Source organism: Pelodiscus sinensis, chromosome 3 (genome assembly GCF_052426305.1).
Source record: "Pelodiscus sinensis isolate ZL-2025 chromosome 3, ASM5242630v1, whole genome shotgun sequence".
Taxonomy (NCBI): Eukaryota; Metazoa; Chordata; order Testudines; family Trionychidae; genus Pelodiscus; species Pelodiscus sinensis.
The window spans coordinates 163794010-163815345 of record NC_143054.1 but is presented as its reverse complement, the minus strand read 5'-3'; the positions used below and the strand labels follow the sequence as shown (position 1 = coordinate 163815345).

General features: G+C 42.0%; 1 protein-coding gene across 4 annotated transcripts in view; it reads right to left on the bottom strand.

Annotated features, from left to right (window-relative positions):
• The window catches only part of RBKS (ribokinase), a 135338-nt gene that overhangs the window by 42473 nt on the left and 71529 nt on the right, over nucleotides 1-21336 (bottom strand). For all 4 annotated transcript variants that reach the window (XM_075925378.2, XM_075925376.2, XM_075925375.2 and 1 more), the window contains exons 4-6: nucleotides 18647-18709; nucleotides 11342-11506; nucleotides 5454-5545 (exon numbers count right to left, since the gene is read on the bottom strand). In XM_075925378.2, coding sequence (XP_075781493.1) covers nucleotides 5454-5545; nucleotides 11342-11506; nucleotides 18647-18709 — 320 coding nt within the window. The remainder of the gene's footprint in view (nucleotides 1-5453; nucleotides 5546-11341; nucleotides 11507-18646; nucleotides 18710-21336) is intronic.

Genomic DNA, 21336 nt, shown 5'->3' with positions numbered 1-21336 from the left:
TCAGCTACCCCAGACTAACACGGCTACATCTCTATCACTATGTTGCTGCCAGACTCTGCAAAATGATGTGACTTTGTTACAAATTGTAACCACTGAATGAGCTAGAGATCCTGTCAAAAAACTAGTATGTAATCATGTCATTAGACTGTAACATCATATGTATATGATGGCCAAACTAATATTGCACTGGTAATCTTAACTCAGGCCTTTTCTAGCTTTTGAATGATCAATTTTGTTTTGGATGTAATACATTATATTATACAAAAAGAAAAAGACAGATATATACTGTGCTGGCATTGTCTGAATTGGGATTTGCACCAAAGTTAAATATTTCTCGTTAATGTTATCTTCAAACAGAGGTCTCAGACAAGAACTACTGAGCCACATTTTTTCAATTACATTAGTGAAAATCTGACATAACTCCACTAAAACAGCCAACAGACTAAAACAGCCAACAGAGTGACTGAGATAATTTGCACACTGTCTTCCTCATCCCCCCAATTACAACACAAAGCTGTGAAATATGTAACTGATATACGGCTGCCATTATGGGACATATTTTTGTACATGATTGATGGCTCTGGTAGAGATATATGTACATAAATCTACTTACCAAAACCTTCAAATGCATATATTAAAGTGATTTGAAATTTAAGGAAGTCATAACAGGAAACTGAAAACATATGGAACGTGGATATAGAACAATTGCTAAATAAAAACGTACTGATATGAAATACTTTTTAAATTTCCGACAGGAGAAAAAAAAATGCTTCAACTGCTTCTGTTTTCTTAAACAAAGAAAACTCTGACAAATGTTCATCCCAGAAAAGCAATTCTAACTATGACAAATCAGCATGCATGGATGGCTTGAAGGAAGATACAGATGATTACTTTACTTCTGGTAAGGAAATGGATTTCATCGTGATGTGCAAAAGGTTACTTTTATAAATATTATGTTATGATGAAAATGATCTACCTGTATTTCTCATTCTCCAAAAGTGCATTAACAAGGTATCACTCTTGGGTCTGCACCCCAGAATGTCACAAGAAGGAGTTTCCATAAATTTAGCATTTTTAAATTAATAAACCTCCTGACCAGCAGATGTCCTGTGTCTATACTTGCTGAGGGGATAGTGTGAGCCCTCATCTCCAACTGTTCCTTTTTAAAGCAAATAGTATGAAGCATAAAGAATGCCAACTGGACCCCCAACTCTGCAGGCAGTGTGTGTGAGAGAGGGGATCTATTATAATTATACACTTGTATTTCTTCTAGAAAGGACATAATTTTCTTTTCTCCAAATGGTGGTAAAAACATACCCCTACTCCAGCAAACTAAAAATCTCAAAGGATGTCTCTGTGAAAGCTGACATTGTAGCAATAAACTGTAACATAGGGAAAACGTCAACATTCGTGTTGGGATAGGGCAGTAATAAAGAAACAAGTTTTTGTATTTAACAACTAGGGGATAAAATCCCAACAGACAAAGAGTAAACAGTGACATCCTGAAAACAAACAAACAAACAACCTTGAAGTGAACGAGAGGGGTGGGAGAGCTGGGCTGATCCCAGTCCAAAAATAGGTCTTATAGCACTACTAGGGAACTCTTGGATTAATGGCCTAAGGGAGAGCCAGGCAATAAAGCTTTCAGAGAACTCCAAGGGTGAGTCTAGACTACATGCCTCCTTCGACGGAGGCATGTAGATTAGCCAGATCGGAAGAGGGAAATGAAGCCGCGATTAAAATAATCGCGGCTTCATTTAAATTTAAATGGCTGCCCCGATCTGCCGATCAGCTGTTTGTCGGCAGATCGGGGCAGTCTGGACGCGACGCGCCGACAAAGAAGCCTTTCTTCATCGGCACAGGTAAACCTGGTTTCATTTCCCTCTTCCGATCTGGCTAATCTACATGCCTCCGTCGAAGGAGGCATGTAGTCTAGACACACCCCAAGTGTCTGCTCTGCGAATCACCTGGGAAGAAACAATTACAGTCTGGCTTGGAACATTCTCCATCATCTCATGTAGCTGAGTTGTGATGGCTGTTAGATTCATCTGAGCCATAAGAGATGTCACTGCCAGTTGAACTGGAAAATCAGCCCCCAGACTCTTGCCACAATGACTGGAAAGGTCTGAATACTTTGCAGATGTCTAAATGCTGTAATGCAGGCTAACTTAACAGACCTGCATCAAAATGGGTACTACTGGCGGGTCACTGAGGCTGTGTCTAGACTACATGGCTCCATCGATGGCGCCATGTAGATTAGGGTTGTAGGCAAAGGCAAATGAAGCCACGATTTAAATAATCGCGGCTTCATTTAAATTTACATGGCTGCCGCGCTGAGCCGACAAACAGCTGATCAGCTGTTTGTCCGCTCAGCGCGCTAGTCTGGACGCTCCCCTACCGACATCAAAGCCCTTTGTCGGCAGCCCCGTTATTCCTTGTGGGATGAGGTTTACCGGGGCTGCTGACAAAGGGCTTTGATGTTGGCAGGGGAGCGTCCAGACTAGCGCGCTGAGTGGACAAACAGCTGATCAGCTGTTTGTCGGCTCAGCGCGGCAGCCATGTAAATTTAAATGAAGCTGTGATCATTTAAATCGCGGCTTCATTTGCCTTTGCCAAAACAACAAATCTATATGGCTCCGTCGACGGAGTCATGTAGTCTAGACATACCCTGAGAGTCCCCAGAACTCTAGCAGTTCTAGAGTTGATGACTTAAGGGCATGGCCAGATTATGACACAATGAGGACCAAAGCTATCTCAAATGTAAGAGGCCCTTAAGATAAAAAAAATAATCTTATTATTTTCACAGAAAGAACAAAGAATATATAAACATGAAATAGTTATGTTCTCACAGGAAAACAACAGAGGATATATAATTGTTTTTACACCATGAAAAAGGAAAATTATCCTTCTTTTCATATGAATAAATGAAAAAAGTTTGATTAATTTGTTAGAGAAATACAAATTTATCCAGATTATATATAAATACATATTTATAAACGTTTAATCCTATTTAATTTTCACTACAAAACAGAGGATTGTTGAGATTTTTCTTTTGGCACACTATAGATATACAACAAATAGTGCTGCAAAACTATTTGTTGTTTTTTAAGTTTTTCCAGTTACAGACTAACTCAGCTACCCCTCTGAAGTTATAAAAATACAGTGAAGATTCCTGAACCTGATGGAGGAAAGACACAATTCTTTTCTCTTCAAGATCCACTTGCCCTAAGTCCATAACACAAACAATAGAGCCCTACACATACAAATGTCTACCCATGGATGTGGATATCTGCAGATTGACACTGGTATCTGTTGATCTGAAGGGCTCTACTCCCAAGAGATACTGCAGCAAACAGAGAGAAGTGTGTCTCGTTACTCTTGGGAGCCAGCACCCTATGCCGGCAGCTCTTCCCAGCCATGTGGCTGTACTACTCCCAACTCTGCTCCTAGTAGGGCTAAAAGACCACAGACAGGAAATGCTATGGCTGGAGATATTACAGCTTCACAGCCAGGCAGGGCTGGCCTTACCATGAGGCGAACTGATGCGGTTGCCTCAAGTGCCAGACTGTGGGGGAGGGGGGGAAGCGCCACTTGGACCCACAGTGTAGAAAATTGTGTCTGCTGCTGGTGCATATATAGTACCATGAGAGGAGTAGAACAGGAAGAAGGCAGAACTGAGACCTTTCAAAGTTTTGGCCCAAGCAAGGGGACATGGGGGCGTCATTTGAGCTCCCCACCTAAGGTGCCAAAATGTGGGCTGGTCCTGCAGCCAGAAGCAGCTGCCAGCATGGTACATGAATAGCGCATGAAACAAAAAGTAGCATGTGCAATGCACAATTATATGTATGTATAGATCAAAAAAGAAAGATCACACTAACACTTAAGAAAAACAAAGGAAAACAGGAGTGAAGGCGCTACACAATTGAATATACTGAACTGTAAACAAAACATGGTGACCTTCTGGCTACTACCAGCAAAGGGGGAAGCTATACATGGCGTCAGTCCTATGATGAGTCCCATACATGTATGAGCTTGGCAGGATTGCTTCATGACACTGTGTGTTCGACCTCACATTTTTCCTGATTTTATCGGCAGTGAGATTACTCATTTATTTGTTTACTTCATTTATTTATTTAAATGAGTAATGAAGGCACAGTCAGCTGGCAAACAAAACACTGTCTTAGGAGACTGATACCAAACTTACTCATAGAAATCCTAATTTTACAAGTTCAATTTTTTTTTCTTAGCCCTGGCCTCCTGACTTCCAATAATGAACAATTAATGAAGGATAAAAGTAGGGTAAGGATACTTGTATAGCCAGATGTGTATAGTTTTGTCATATTTGAACAAAAAGGTCTATCTTTAGAGAGAAATTTATTTTCCCATATCTCCTTTATTTTGATAAAATTGGAAATGGAGTCAGTTTTAGAGGCCCTTCATATACGAGCCCCTAAACTGTTTCTTAGTTAGCTTATGCCTTGGTTTATGAGCCACCTGGGCATTGGTTTTAGCAAAAATTTCATAAGAGACTGTGTCTTAATGAACAACCCACAGCCAAGGATGTTTGGATGGTGATCCTACAACAAGCTGAGTCATGATTTCTCCAAAACCTCTAAGACATATCAAATCATGTTCACCCGGGATCTCTTAACAACTATATTTTTACTTGCTGGTTGATCCTCACACATTTCTGATAAAAAGGGAGAAAACCATAGCAACAGCAATAATAATATACAGAGGCAAACTCAGAAAAGGGCCTTGTGTGACACTGACACCACTTTATTTCCTGTGACACAATCTCTTGTTTTTGGATAAATATCCTGACAATGGCAGAGAGAGAGAATGGGGAAAGGAGAGAAAATCATGGAAATTGACAAAGTGGAAAAATGGAGGGCTTCCCTTTTATACACTGGAAGCAGCAGTTCATATGCACTGAAAAGGTAGCTAACAAGTAGGGACATACAGAGCTACTTGTACCATCTCAGCTGCAGCATGTATAAACCATCTCTGACAAGACAGGTTAAAAGCCCCACAATGCTGTATCTAATGGAATTCCCATTACTCACACAGAAGGAAGACAGGGCTGGAGTGAGGATCTATTTTAATATGTACTATTTAAAGCAAAACACATTTTAAGAGTGTCTCATTTACAGATTGCCCATTCACTCATCCTCTCTCATCTTGGTAAACCAGTTTATGGCCCTTGAAGGGCTGACCTCAAGCTCTTACTGAACCCATTAATTCTACTTTGAGTGTTATCAACACCAAAGGAAAGTATTCCTCCTTCCTCATTGGCTGCTGCTTTGGGGACAAATCTGTTGCCTCCACAGTGTTTGAGAGAGAAGTCTTCAGAACATGGGTTGATTCCTCATGTGATATACTGCTGGGGACAGAGTCCCTTTTACGTTTCGCTGTCCATATCATTATTCTCTAACATGACAACTGGCCATTACCTCACTTTCGTTGCAGCAGAAGATGTCAGAATGGGTGTAAAATTGTGGATCTAGTTCAGCAAGAGCTGGAGCAGGATTAAACAGAGTCTTCACTGCAACAGAATGGAAAGAAGTTGTCTAAATCAATGGCATTTATGCATAAAACATTTACAACCTATAGCCGGGAACCCCAAATTCCCTATTAGAACAAATACAATGTCAGCTCCTTATCTATTCCCTACGGATATGCAAGCTACTTAGACACACAAAATGCAGCAAAACCCTGCTTTCTCACAGTACATACAACCTTTGTTAATTGTATTACAGATAAATATATACCCCCCATTGATATTTATCTGCTTTTAGAAGAAAATGAAAGGCGAGCAATAGGCAAGATTCAAGCTGCATTCAAAAGATTTTTTAACTAAAAAAAAAACCATCGAAATTTAGATATCATAGAATCATAGGGCTGGAAGAGACCTCACAAGGTAATTGAGTCCAACCCCCAGGGAGCTAGCGGGAGCAATGAGGCTGGGTGACAAAAGATGCTCATATATTGGATGGGGGACAGAGCTAGTTAGATATCTAATATAAATAATTTCATTTGTGGAATGTCTCCCTAGGAGTATTTTAATGAGGTTTACTAATACTGATTTAGCCTCAGAACTTCTCGGGAGGAAGGTAAACATTATAATCTTCATTTTACATATGAGGAAACTCAGACACAGAATGACGAAGGCTTTGTCTAGACTACAATTTAAAAGAGTTAGGAGGTGTTAGCTAATGTTTCAATGCTAGTACAGCTGGTAAAAATGATGTCTTGGTTAAAACCTGTCAAAGTGTGTTAGCTAATACCTTTAGTGACTTGCCTTTGAATTTACTTAAACAAAGCTCAGGCCAAGTCTACACTAGAGAAAGTTTGCCCTAGACGAGCTGCCCTAACTAGTGCCCTTGGCGAAATGCACAATCAGTGCCCCTGCTTCCAAAGCCCTCAATGGCCATTTATCTTGGCACCCTAGGCAACCGCGTAGGTCGCCTGTATTGACGGGCCACCACTGGTCCTATCTGTAGAGTGTCAGGGACTTACTCAGTGTAACACAGAAGTCTATGGATCCCTTGCCCTGCATCTCCAGCTTAGTATATCTGTTCCTTAGCCTTAAGAGCCTCCCTTCTTCCATGTGAAACATAACATCTTATGTTAGAAAATGTACTTATAATCAGTGGTAAATGTTTTTTAGCTTTGAAATCCAGCTTTTAAAACTACGTTTAGGCACCTGTGCATAACCAGCCTGAATTTCTAACCAGCATTTATGAATCCCATTTATTTGAATGGAAGCCTCAGGTGATCTGAAACTTCAGGAATATGAATAAATATAAATGTGGAAGCTGAACTTTAGACATTCAGGTTTGAAAATTTTGGCCAGTGACTATTCTTCAACTTCACAATTCCTCTCTATTTTCTTATCATTTGAAAACACTGTTGCATACAAAACAACTACATTACAAGTATGTTACTGAAGTTGCAAGATTAAGCACTCACAAATCTCTTGTCTAGGAAATGCTAGAATTAGGCTTGCCTCTACAGCCTTAATTCAGCTCCCTTGTGCATCTAAATTATGATACAGTCTATATATATATATATATATCTTTCTGTAGTATTTCTTAACTTGCTAGATTTTTTAGATCTACTGCACAGACCTCTGCCATTTGGGCTAAGAGAGTAACGAATAGCAGTAATATGGTGTTATCCTTTATGTGGATCAGCAATAAAAGGGGATGGGACACTTTGCCAGTGGGTTTTACAAATCTGAGCTTCCAGTCTTAATCTTTCTCCCACCACTCCCAATCTTCATCGTTCACCCAGTCCCAGTGAGCTTGCCCAGCCTGGCCTGGAGCAACTAGGAACAGGAATTATAAGGAAAGCCGAGCAGACTTCCAGCTGGAGCGTGACTGATGTGGATAGACTATGAAGCTATAGCAAGTCTTTACTAAGCATGAATAAACTGTTATTTTTTCCAAAGGAAGATCCCGGACACAAAGTCCACTTCCTTACCACATTTCCAGTGGCTAATCCAAAGAAGAGGGTTATCAGAACTTCTCCACCACAAGATTGCCAGAATTTTTTTAACATGATCAAAACAATGTGTTCTCCTCTAGCCTCATTCTTACCTGTAGCAATTTGGCAGACATTTTTCAAAAAAAATTCAGCTGGAAGTGGCACCTTGCATGGAAATTTTACCCTAAATGGCTAAAAGTTTGACCAAGTTATAAGTAATGAAAACTGGGATCTTGTAACAGGAAGTATCACGCAACGTTAATAATAGATTGTGCCAGCAGACCAACCTATAGTACTTTCCATTCATAGTGAACTGCATCACAATTCTCCTTCAATACAACATTAATAGGCTGGATACGAACTCCTATTTTATATTATCCATCATCTCCCAGTTACTTTGGGATCCTCACAAACTTTTCAAACACAGGAGGAACTGCACTCACCACTGAAATGGAGCATCTCTCGGAAGGGACATGTCAGCAGTTTTACAGCACATAGCAACATTAGTCAGCAGTTAAAAGGAGGAATACAGTATTTGAGTCAAACTTCCAAGGGAAATTATGCACATTGAATATAGTTACTCAAGCCAGAGTATAATTAGGATAGATCAGAGGTTAACATCTTTGCTCTTTTACAAACTGCCATGGAATCTTTAACAATCAGAGAAAACCAACATTTTCTATTACATGTACTCTGCAATACCAATACAAATAAGTCATTGAATGGAAACAGAGGGGTTTTAGGCTTCCATACATCCTCAACCCCTTTTTCTTATTCCTTTTAATTAAAACACAAAAAAAGTACATAATCCAAAACAGAAATTTGAGGCATCTGGATATGCATCTGTTAAACAAAAATAGTCTAGTATACTTCCTAACATACAGTATTGCATTATACATGAGGGCGCTCCAGGCTAAACCAAAGGAAATAACTGACAGCCAAGATAGGTTTAAGATTTCACGATCTTACAAGCAAAACGTTTACTTAAATTTGACTGTACAGAGCATTTGAAGATGTGCAGCATGTTATCTATGGGAGAGTTGGCCCACACATTAGCAAAGGTTTGATTGCTCAATGATTTCAGACTGAAGGCTTGGAAGTACGCCACTCCTAAGCTGATCCTGTCTTTTGTTGACATATTGTACCACCTAAGGTTGCTAAGGCTATGTCTACACTGCATACCTTACAGCAGCACAGTTACGCCACTACACTCATGCAATTGTAAGGCATGTACTGTAGCTATTCTTTACTGGCACGTCTCAGCTCTCCTGCTGACAAAATAAAACCACCACCCCAATGCGGGGAAATAGTTTTGTCATCAGAAGAGTGTCTCCCACTGACAAAGTGCTGCCCATGCTGGTGTTTTTCATTACTAAAACTTTTGTCAGTTGGGATGTGTATTTTTTTCATATCCCTGACCAACAACCGTTTTTACTGACACAAGTGCAATGTAGACAAATCCCTAGTCTTTGCTTGTCTATTTAATGTGTTGTTTTTTCACACTTTCATGTAATAGTGAAACACTCTACTTCTCTTTTGTCTGAGACTTATATCTTAGCCTAAGGAGGTAGAGAGAAGTAAAATGATCTGATCGAGATCATATACTGAGTCAATGGCAGAAATACCATATAACCTAGGAGCTCACAATTCAGGATGTTTTAACAACTTCATTACATTGACCATTTGGATATAGTGGAATCAGTAAAGGCCTTAAAAATCCCCATCTCTCATGTAGTACAGGTATTCCCTGGATAACTGAGATCTTCCAAAGAAAACAAGAAATAAAATGTATCTGCATGGAAAAAAAATGGGGGGAAAAAAGCTAAATTTTGCATTATCCTAAAAGAAACAACTCCTACTCCTGCATTTATCATTGTTTAAATATTTAAGAGGTAAATTTTGTGGACTGCATATTCAAATTGCCCCATGCCTATCCTTTTGTTACGACAATGCAGCAGGTGACTGGCATGCTTGAAAAGCTGCTGCAGCACCACTGATAAAATTATGTATGTTGGTTCTGGTTTGTGTATTTATTTCAAAGCAAAGGAACCTCTCTGACAGAAACATTATAAATAATTACAATTAGAAAACTATCAAGGTTTAAATTCAAGGCCTCAAAGAAAACATCTGCCCATGCTAGTTTTGTCCTTTTGTATTTGGAAAAATTGATTTTTTCCTACTCTCTAAGCTTTTGTTTTATTTTGTAATGGAGAACAATCAGCATGTTCTAGCTTTCTAACTTATTATACATGATGTCAGCAAATTATTGGTAATGGCATTTGGCAGTTAACTTGAACTCTGTTTTCTAGCTGGCTCTACAGCACCAAGAGGGTAATGTGTAATTAACAGCCACTGTTTAATTTCTCAAATGTACTTTGATTTAGAAATCAGAAAAACATTGTCCATCAGATTTCACAATTTTAAGGTAGATCACATTTGGAAAAAAAGGAGTATTTCAAAGTGCTCCTTTGAAGATATTTTGCAGTCACACAACATGAGGTTTTTCTGTTGGAAGAATGCCCTGCGTGCATGAGTCCTAATGACAGAAGGAGTTGTTTGACAGCTGTCTCAGAGCAGCAACCAAAATAAGCTGAGAAGACAGACTTCCATGGATGGAAATGGACCCAGGTTAAGAAACTGTAGGGGATCTTGTTGGACTATCAAAACAGATGTAAATTGCAATTTGGAAAACACTTGGTCTCCCAAAAATTATGATTGATAAACCAAGTTTAGGGATGGAAAGGAGTCATAAACTCTTAATATTCATATTTGTATCAAATAATTTTGAATTTATGATATAATTACGTGGGATTTTATTCCAATGTGCACAGTCCTAAAATACTACTAGATCTTATTTTGCCCCTCACTTATACCTATGATAACATTTGAAACCAACCTTGCCCTCGTATAGATGACCTCAAAAGGTACAACGTAGTGGAGGATCAGGTCCTTGAATCCTTCTAATCTGAAGGTATTAATATATGGTGACAGACGACTGGGAGCAAGGAATCCTAGCTCTGTCACCAACTTGCTGCATGACTTTGGCCAAGTCATTTACTGTCACCTTTCAGCCTCAGTTTCCAAATGGGAAATCAGAACAGAATTTTGAATCTCATTGTTTAATCTTTCACCTAGTATTATTTAAATCACTGTGGTAGGTATGCTGGGGTACTTTAAAGTGCTACAAACAAAACAAAATATCCCTCCAATACTGACACTCCATTCTTGGGGGAAAAGATAGCTTGTATCCATATGACTCTTCAGCGTAAAAACCTATTGTCACAAAATAATCTCCACTGAAAGGCAACGGTAACAATTAGATGTAAATTCCAGCATGTGACATATTCATTCTGTGGCAACGTGCCAAATACACTGAACACAGATGAAGTTGTTGCTAAATCAGTAACATACTCAAAGAGACTTTATGGAACTCTATTATTTTTAATGCTTTATAAAGCACCACAGAAATGAATAGTGCTGTAGGTCCATGACCCTACCCCCGGCCCAGAGTATATTATGCTTTTAACCTCTCAACATACCTTCCAAAAATTTAGTTAGAGATGACAAGACATTATAGTCAAAGACAATATTGCACAAGGAGCCTAGATAAGGTAGACTTACACAAAATAAGATTAAGCGGATGTTTGTCTGCCATAAAGTACATTGAAATATTTTAAATTTTAATTTAGGTTTTTAGAGTGGCATGAGGTTGTGGTCATTGTTTCATCATTCCTACAGGCTAATGTGATAGAAATTAAAATGGTTTGCAGAAGCCACAAAGACTGCTTTTGCAGAGACCAAAACCAAGATGTAAAAGCATTAATGTAATGGATGAATGCTAAAGATAAATTACCTCCACTGGAGTGTGCCATTTTTAGGGCTTCCAGAGAAATAGCAGGTGTTATTTCTAGCTGACAGATGATCACTTTGGCCCTGCAAATGGCATCTGCAGCCCTCTTCAGATCTTCAGAATCCAAAAGCAAATTGGCTCCTGCCACTATGACAATAACATTCTGTCCTAGAGAGAAGATTCTATGTTTTAAATTATGTTCTTTGCTACAAAAATTAAGGTAAGTAAAACAACTTTTTGCCCTTATCCACATGAGGATTTCAAAGCACTTTACACACACACACACACACACACACACACGCGCGCGGAAGGTTGCATATTGGTGTACTTAGTCATTTCAAGATTTCAGTGACAGCCCACCAAGACCTATACATAAAAGATGTTATGCTGTGCACCAAACACAAGGGTATAAATGATTCTTTTGAGAATTTATCAAGTACCGATTATTTCCAAGTTTAATTTTCATGTCCCATTTGGACTAAAAAGAACCAAAAGAACGCTGTACCAATTTGGAAATACATAGGACTTGAGTGTTCCCTAAAGACATTTGTGCTTTCCTGTGATGTTACCATAACAGAAGTAATCAGATTGATATAGTGAGTCACAATGTCCAAAATGTATTTAGAATTTTAACTGTCCCTTCAGCTTAGCATCACTGGATACTGAATCAGATCTGTGAAAATTACGACCATCCTATGAATTTCAAGGGGTATGTCTACACTACCCTCCTAGTTCGAACTAGGAGGGTAATGTAGGCATACCGCACTTGCAAATGAAGCCCGGGATTTGAATTTCCCGGGCTTCATTTGCATAAGCGGGGAGCCGCCATTTTTAAAACCCCGCTGGTTCGAACCCCGTGCAGCGCGGCTACACGGGGCACGAACTAGGTAGTTCGAACTAGGCTTCCTAGTTCGAACTACCGTTACTCCTCATTTCACGAGGAGTAACGGTAGTTCGAACTAGGAAGCCTAGTTCGAACTACCTAGTTCGTGCCCCGTGTAGCCGCGCTGCACGGGGTTCGAACCAGCGGGGTTTTAAAAATGGCGGCTCCCCGCTTATGCAAATGAAGCCCGGGAAATTCAAATCCCGGGCTTCATTTGCAAGTGCGGTATGCCTACATTACCCCGCTAGTTCGAACTAGTGGGGTAGTGTAGACATACCCAAGGAGAGCAGCAGCCCTGCTCCAGTTATCAGGGATACTCCACATTGTCAGAGTTCTCAAATATTGTGAGAACCTAAAACAGGCCCTAGCCCCAGTGGGATGACTTTTAAAACAGATAGTTGATCTCGGACTCATAAGAAATTTGTATAGAATATCAAGAGGGAGTAAAGATAGACAGCCAGTCCATTTGAGGGCTGGCAGAGGGAATGGTCTTCCAACTGATATGCGGTAAAACACAATTAGGGCAATAGTTCATACCTTTTCTGGTGTCCATTTTACTGGGTTTTGTGTGTAATGTATAAGTGTAGATGGAGAGGTTCATTACTGTAGGCTCTTGCTATTGTGGTTTAAAACGTCCCCAAGCATATTGCCTTTATTTGGTTGCAATTCTGTTCTTAGTTTTTTCTGTTACAATACCAAGAGGCCTTGAGGCATGAATGCCTGCTAATTAAAATGTATTATTAATCACTAAGTATTAAATTCAGTAAACCAGTTGCTCCTTGATCTATAGCTCCTACCACCCGCCTGCACTGAAGATTCCTTTAGGGGCTGCCAATCACTAAAGGCCACTGATTCTGTAATGGATTGAGTTACTCGGTAAATAAATGGCTAGGTTTTTTAAAAATGCATTATTTTTCTTGAATGAGACTTCAAAATCCCTTGTGTAAGCAACATGCAAAGCACGTGTCTCCATACTGACATTCTGAACAGAGAGCAGAAAATCAGAATACAATGATTCCAAGCTTTCCAAAGCAACTCCACTGTTGCTTTGGAAACCCCATAACATAAGAACTAGGGGTCACCAAATGAAATTAATAGGTAGCAGGTTTAAAACCAGCAAAAGGAAGTTTTTCTTCACATAACACATAGTCAACCTGTGGAGTCCTTGCCATAAGATGTTGTGAACTAACAGTGTTTAATAAAGAACTAGATAAATTTATGGAGGTTTGGTCCATCAATGGCTATTAGCCAGGGTGGATAGGAATGGTGTCCCTAGCCTCTCTTTGTCAGAGGCTGGAAATGGATAACAGGAGAGGGATCACTTGCTGATTACCTGTTCTGTTCATTCCTTCTGGGGCATCAGGCATTGGCCACTGTTGGAAGACAGGATACTGGGCTAGATGGACCTTTGGTCTGATCCTGTATGGCCATTCTTATGCATTGTCAATGGCTTGGTTCAAAATAGCTGTTTTTGAATAGCAAAACCTTAGCATGTTGGCTGAGGCTTTGTTTTTCAACAGATGAGGATGGGCACCTTGGATAAAAGAAACCTCTTCAATAAATATATGCCAATGTGGATTTTCCTGTAGGAATATTCAAAGGCAAACAGTACCTATTTTGCTCAACATACTTTCTGAAAGTTAACATAGTGAAAAGCTAAAAATGGTGAATTGTGGGGTTCAGATGGAATAAAATTGTGGTGGCCCTCCACCTAAACTGTGTGTTGCCTACATTCCCAAATTCTTCCCACTGGAGTACCTGCATGGTCCTTATGAAATAATGAGCAGCAAAATCATAGGTGCCAACTTCCCTTCTAGTCCGGGGCGGGGGGGAGGGGGGGGGGAGGAAGAATCTTCACTCCACCCTTTCTCCCAACTACCCAACCCCACCCTGCCTCTTTCTGCCCCATCACACTCCTTCCCTCCCTCCTAGAGAGTCTTGCATGATGTGGAGTAGCTGATTGTGGGAGGTGCTGGGAAGAAGAGGAAAAGTGGGGATTCCAATGGGTGAGAGGCATGAGGAGAGGGGGAAGAAAAGGGAAAATTTAGCTGCCAATGGGTGCTGAGCACTTGCTAATTTTTCTCTGAGTGCTCTAGCCCCAAAGCACCTATGGAGTCAGCACTTATGAGCAAAATAGTTACCTTTACAGTTAATGGCAATATTAAAATAATTGTAGCTATTTCTTTCAACTTGTTTTTGCAGATTTAAGGAAGACAGTGCTGCACTGAGTCACAGATAAAAGAGGTTTTTTGGCAACTGTAAAGGGCTAGTGACTTACATTTTGCTTTAGACCAATAGTCCTGCTAGAGAAAGGTAATATTACTACATTGCTCAGTCCAACTTTTAGAGATATAATGAACACATTCTACTCTTAAAAACAAAGAGTCCTATGACACCTTAAAGACTAACAGATTAATTTAATTTGGGCATAAGCTTTTGTGGGTCAAAATCACTTCATTACACTAGAATAGAATATTCTATTCTTACCTTTACTGATTTTAACTGGATTAACACCATGGAAGAAAATTAAGTTACTTCAAATTTATACCAAGTGGCCCATTGGGGTTCTGCGTATGACCCACAAGATATTATATTTACTATTGTCCACAGACAAGATTGCCTGATTCTGCTGGTTTTGGTCCACATTGTCTTCTTTCCTAGAGGTATTACAAAAGTGACACAGGCTTAAAGCAAGGGTACATGGAGTGAGGTGAGAGCTGTTTGCAGACAATACCTGCAAGAGTCATGTACTCCCTCTGAATCCAAGTGAAGCACTGCTATGGTTCAACTGGTACACGCCAGAAATTCAAGGTACACAAATATAGTTAGCAGAACTACCCTATTCTGGGAGATTGTGTTGGTCACAACAATCTTGCGGCCCACTGAGATGATGGAGGGCCACTTATGCGGCCCACTCACTAGCCTAGGTTGCCCCTCTTCTTATAGTCCTGCTAGCATAACTCGTCAGACAAAACAATGAGGTGTCCTACGTCACCTTAAGGACTAAACACATTTATTTGGGCATAAGGTTTTGTGTCCTGGAACCCACTTCCTTAAATGCATCTGCAGGGGTGGATGAGAGCTTTGCAGGGCCCAGGGCAGCACAATTTCTCCGGGCCCCCCTTTGGAGAAAAAAATAGAAAAAAGGCATCAAATGCACAAATTGAAGGCTATTTTCATATTAAATGTGAATTGGGTAAATTTGATAGAAACTTAATTTCGTTGGATAATTTTTATTCTAATTATATTGTAATTAATTTTTAAACAAAATTCTGCATTAATAAAAAGGGGAGTGATGTCCAAATGTTGAGCAAAAAAAGTGCCCCCCCCCAAAAAAAAATAATCATAGCACCTTTAAATCTCACACTCTCCATCCCCACCAGACATGGCAGGGCAAGAACATCCCAAGTGGCTTTCCAGCTGAGAAAAACTGAAAATACCAGACATTTTACTGGTCCGGTATTTTCTGGTTTTCTTTACCTGACAGAAGCCACAAATACTGGACTGTCAGGGCCAATACCAGACACCTGGCAACCCTAGTCCTAACCCGAGCCTGCATTTACAATAGGCCAAGGACGTAAATTGGGGGATTTTGGCCCCTTCCCCACTTCGGAAAAAGGGGGGGGGGAGGGTTGTAAAATGGGCTGTTATAAAACAGGGGCCTCCGGTATTTGTGGCAGGGGTGGGAAACCTCTCTTGGGTTAGGGGCCACTGACCCCACAGAAAAATCAGCTGGGGACCACACAAGTGGGCTGGGGACCAGCAGGCCTGGAGCGGGTCTGGCCAGGGGTTTGGACTGTGCCCCAGGGCAGTGGACTGGGGTGCAGGGTCTGGGAGGAGGGCTATGTGGGTGCAGATATCGGAGTGGGAGTGGCTGGGGGGCCACTTACCTAGAAGCGCTGCTCGCCCGTTTCTCCCACAGGCCCTGCCTGGCCATGTGCTGGGGGATTAAAAGCCTGATTGGTGGGTTCCCGCAGCTGCCATTGTCCAGGTCCGGCCAATGGGCTTGTGGGGGGGGGGCGGGAGCTGCCCCAAGGGACCCTCCCCGCTGGCTCACAGCTCCTGCACCACAACGGGCCCCACCGCGCTGTTCTGCATTGGGGTGGGGCTGTTGCTTCCTCGCAGCCGGACCCAACCAACTCGGGGTTTGCTCCGGCCGCTGTTGCGCCTGCGCGGGCTGCCTGCTGTGGTGGGGGCGGGGCTCAATCTTCCAAAGCGCCGCGTCAGGCTCTCGCGCGGGCCCCATGCTGCTGACCCTGCTCTAAGCAGGGCGGATGAGAGTTTTAAAACACTGGGCGCGGGGCCTATTAAAGCGCGGGGCCCAGGGCAGCCGCCCTGCTCGCCCTGCCTGATATCCGCCGCTGTGCATCTGACTATTGTTAGACTTTAAGGTGCCACAGGACTTCTCATGGTTTTTGCTGAAAGACTAACACAACCACCCCTCTGAAACTTGTCAGAAAGACAGTGGCTACTAGCAGGTGACACTCAGGAAAGTTAATCTGAATTACACTGGTTTTGTGATAAGTTTTCAAAAAACTGATTTTTATAAAGAAAACAGGCAATGAAAAACACAAAAAGTTTAAATTTTTAAACTGATTTTTTTAAACCAGTAGCTCTCAACCTTTCCAAACTACTGTACCCCATTCTGGAATCAGATTTGTCTTGAGTACTTCCCAAGTTTCCTCAATACCAGGGTACAAAATACCAGGACACTCCATTGTAAAACTCAGAGCTGACATCATGGCTCTGTTTCCTAGTGTTTCAGAAGTTTTTAATCCATTAATTTTTGTCTGCTATCCCTTAGATCACAAGGGTATTGAAACTGCAACAGGCCACTCACAAGGTTAGACTGTGCTCTTTTTATATGCTCAGCAGGGGAATAAGAGGAGAAATAAGACTGCCATCCTGAACCTTGGGTCCAGTGTAGAGCATAGCCAATATTCTTGGATATTTCTCCCAAGAGAAGTGGGCAGCAAGGGGAATGAGAGGAGCTTGGAGAGGGAATGCTATGGCTTTGCCCTCTGCCCCCACTCATTGGGTGAAATAGTTGGCCAGGTATGTGAGGGATGTAAGCTGCATACTCTCAAGAACTCCAGTAACTTACTTCCCAAAGCACAAAGGAGAAAGGGGATTGATGATCATGGAGAAAAAACAGGGAAGGAATTGTGACTCTGGTTTGCCTAGTTTAATTCACCGAGCTAAAGGGAAATAAGGCCACTCTACTTCTAAATGTGAATTTCCAAACTGGGAATTATTCTGCTTTAACTAATGCACTTAAAATTCGCATCTTCAATTATTCAAATTAACCTTTCCAACTTGTAGAGCCCTGTGCAGATTTTATATTCATATCCGTAAAAATGAGTCATGGCTTCATCCACATCTGCGCACACAGATACCTGCGGCTATAAAGAGAATATCAATAAATGTGCAGGGTTCTAGTTATAAAATTTGAATCTGAATTTGCATCCATATCTGCAAAAATGAGCTGGGGATATCTGCATCTACATCAGCAGATGTGGATACTTACAGATATAAACAGATATCCACAGATTTGCAGGGCTCTACTGACTTGCCCTAGTCACAGTTCCCTCTCCAGGCCTGTTCCCAGGATGGAGGTGTCTTATGCTGACTCTTATTTAGGGCTGAGTCAAGGTTCAGTCTACTCTAGACATTAATAATTTTTTCCCCAAAGAATTCCCAGTTTAGCGAGTATAAAAGATGGAAATTGTTGGAAAAGAAAAAAATTCAGCTGAGGTTAAATTAGTCACTATGAAAGACAATATAAAAAATGGTTAACTCCCTTTTTTTACCCTGTCCTAAAATATGAAGACAAAGGTATATGCTAAATTAAATAACAATTATTATATAGATCAATTGCTACTTTTGGAGTCTATTCACTATCAAAGAACTCTAAGTTAAATATTATGGCAAGATTTTAAAGACAACTGGATAACCTGAGAACCAAAATGTTTGTAGCTACGCAGACTAAGATACTAAGGACAATCATTTCATAATTCATGGCATAAATTGATCATGTCCTGGGGTCAGGAAGGAATCCTATTTTCCCATTATAAAATCTGCTTGGTCTGGGGATAATTTTTTTATATTAAAAATAACCAAATCCTTCCTTTGATGCACCATGTACTGGCCAATGTTAGATTAGATGAATCACTGGGTAGTCTATTTATGGCTATTTGTATGTAGATAAGATAAGAGTTAGATTCTCTCACCCTTACTCAGACTGAGTGGCTCTCTACTCCATGAGTACTCCATAAGATGAGTTAGTGTGAAATGTTAGGATGTCAGAATTTGGCAGTGAATGAGGGGAAAACCCACATAACAAGGATCAGAGAAAAGTTTCTTTCATGGCTTACAAAAGCAAAACCTTTGCTTACTAGGGATCACTCAGAATGTGAAATATGTACCTTCACTGTTAACAATGATTGAAGCAGCTCCAGTAGCAGCAGTCTCAGACTGACCTACAAATTCTGAGAAAAGGAAAAGTTACTGTATTATTTCAACAACAGCAAGTGATGCGGTTTAATTGCAACAAATCTGAAATAAATCCATAACCTCCTCCAATATTTAAAAATGCTAATAACTATTTCATGTTATGCCAGAGAAACTTAACAACAATAAAAGTTAGGTTACAGCCACAAAAAAGCAACTCTGAGCCCAGTGTAGCTATGTCTCTGCTACAGTGATGAGACACTTTTATCCAGAGAAACAACAGATTCTAGGCTGGAGAAAATTAAAGCACTGGAATAAAACAGCGTATTTCCCCCTCTTAATTTTCTGTTGAGTTCTATTTCAGAAGGAAAGGCAGCCTACATTAATGAAGATGGAGATTATGGCAAGGCTGTACATTTCTTCTTTAGATTAATCCATTCAGTTAAATTATTATAGGCTAAGCCTGTTACTATGGTTGCCCAATACTTTCTGTTATAAAACCCAGTTTTCAGTTACATAGAACTTTGCCAGATATTAACCTTTTGGGCTGACACTTTCCAGGCCAGGTGATTGCCTCTATCTGATTATTAAAGTTTCTGGAAAATTTCAGTCAAAATGATGGGTTTTAGCAATGCAGAGCTACATTTGAGGGACAGTCTTGCTTAGATCCTTCTAGCCTGTGGGCTCAATACAGATGGAACTTTGGGGCAATGCTTCAGCAAATTTCTACTGAGTATGGGTATGTCTACACTAGCCCCCTAGATCGATCTAGGGAGGGTAATGAGGGTGACTAAAGTTGCAAATGAAGCGCGGGATTTAAATATCCTGCGCTTGATTTACATGTTCCCAGCCGGTCGCCATTTTAGAAATTGACTAGCCCGAAGTAACTGCCCGTGTCTACACGCGGCAGCGAAATGGGATTCCGAAATAAAGCCCTAAATCGAATTAGCTGATATTCCTCCTGGAATGAGGAAACCCGCGCTTCATTTGCAATTTCGGTCGCCCTCATTCGCCTCCCTAGTTCGATCTAGGGGGCTAGTATAGACATATCCTATATGTGGCTGCAATTTTTCAACGGCTTATTCCTTGGCCAAATCAAATGAAACCACCACAATATTTTAACATAGGCAAAGCAATTTATTTTCCCTAACTCCATTCTCAGAAACAAATGGACTATTCTGGGCTGAAATTTCCCACAAAAAGTTTAACCTGAGGTTGACACCTGGCATGGAAATTTCAACTTGAACAGTTCAAGTATGACAAAGTTATGAGTAACTGAAAATTGGGTCTTATAATGAGAAGAATCAAACAATCTTCACCAAAATCTGTACTAGGAGTCCTGTCTATAACTGAGTGTAACGGGATGTTGCAACGCTGCACTAACCACGGCCCCCTCCAAGGGGCCAGGGAGATGCGGAGCGGCTTTCTCACTGTAAGAGAAGCGGTGGCGGAGGCGGAAGGGACATGCCTCCTGACTGGCAGCTCGGCTGGCACTCCCCCGGATGCATCAGGGGAGGCTTTCCCCGCTCCGGGAGAGATGGCTGTAGCAGCGGATGCGTGCTGCACAGGCAGCATCAGAGCCGGTGCCCCCGCTGACGCCCCAGGGGAAATCCCGATGCCCGTTGATGTCAGCACGGGGGAGGACGCTGGGGGTGGGGGCAGCAGGAAAGGGGGAGGAGCCACCTGGGGGACGCCGGCGCAGGCATCCTGGAGAGGAAGGGCAGCACCCTCCACAGGATAAAGCTGACAAAGACATTGGGACCGGGGAGGCCAGAGAAAGCACCGGATGAAGGGGCTCAGGGCCTCGAGGAAGCAGCAGGAGAAGCACCCTGGTGAGAGGGGGTTAGGAAGCAGCCCAGGGCGGGTGCAGACAGTGGCCCGCGGGCTGATGAGTTGCGGCACGTAGCCCCATCAGTGAGGTGAGGGGAAAGAGGATATTCTCCCCTGCCTTAGGGCCCTGGGCTGGGGTCTGGAGAGAGGGAGGGCCTGGACCCCCCTCACTTCCCCGCTCGGGGGACTGTCGGGACGACCAGAGAGAGCGACGGAACCTCTCGATTCGGCGGGATGGGAGGAAAGCCGGAGCAGAGAAAGGGGCTGGGGAACATGACCAGGGATGTCCGTGCAAGAGCCCCATGACTCGTGGTGGAGAATGTGGGTAGACAGGAGGCCCCGAGTGTAGGGGGGTGCTAGAGAGAGCCAGGGAGGCTCTGGGTTAAGGATAAGGGGTAAGTTTGTGTCTTTAAGGAGATCATCAAATGGAGGTGGCAAAGGTATTGGAATGGGTGATGGAGAAGCAGCAGCACCAGCAGACCCAGATCGTGCAGCAGCTGGTGTCACAGTTTCAAGAAGAACAGTGGCAGCTGATCCGAGAGCTCACGGAGCATCAGCAGGCCACGGAGGGCAGGCGGGTAAGAGGGGAAGCCCCTCTGCCAGGTGAGGAAGGTGCAGCTAGCAGGGCACAGCTGCCCATCCGGCTGGCGAAGTTGGGCCCAGAGGATGACGTAGAAGCATTCCTAGTGACGTTCGAGAGGGTGGCCACAGCGGCGAGGTGGCCGGAGGAACATTGGGTGACCATAGTGGCCTGCCACTTGTCAGGGCCGGCCCAGCTGGCGTACCGGGGGCTGTCCGCAAAAGATGCTCTACATTATTATAAAGTGAAAGAAGC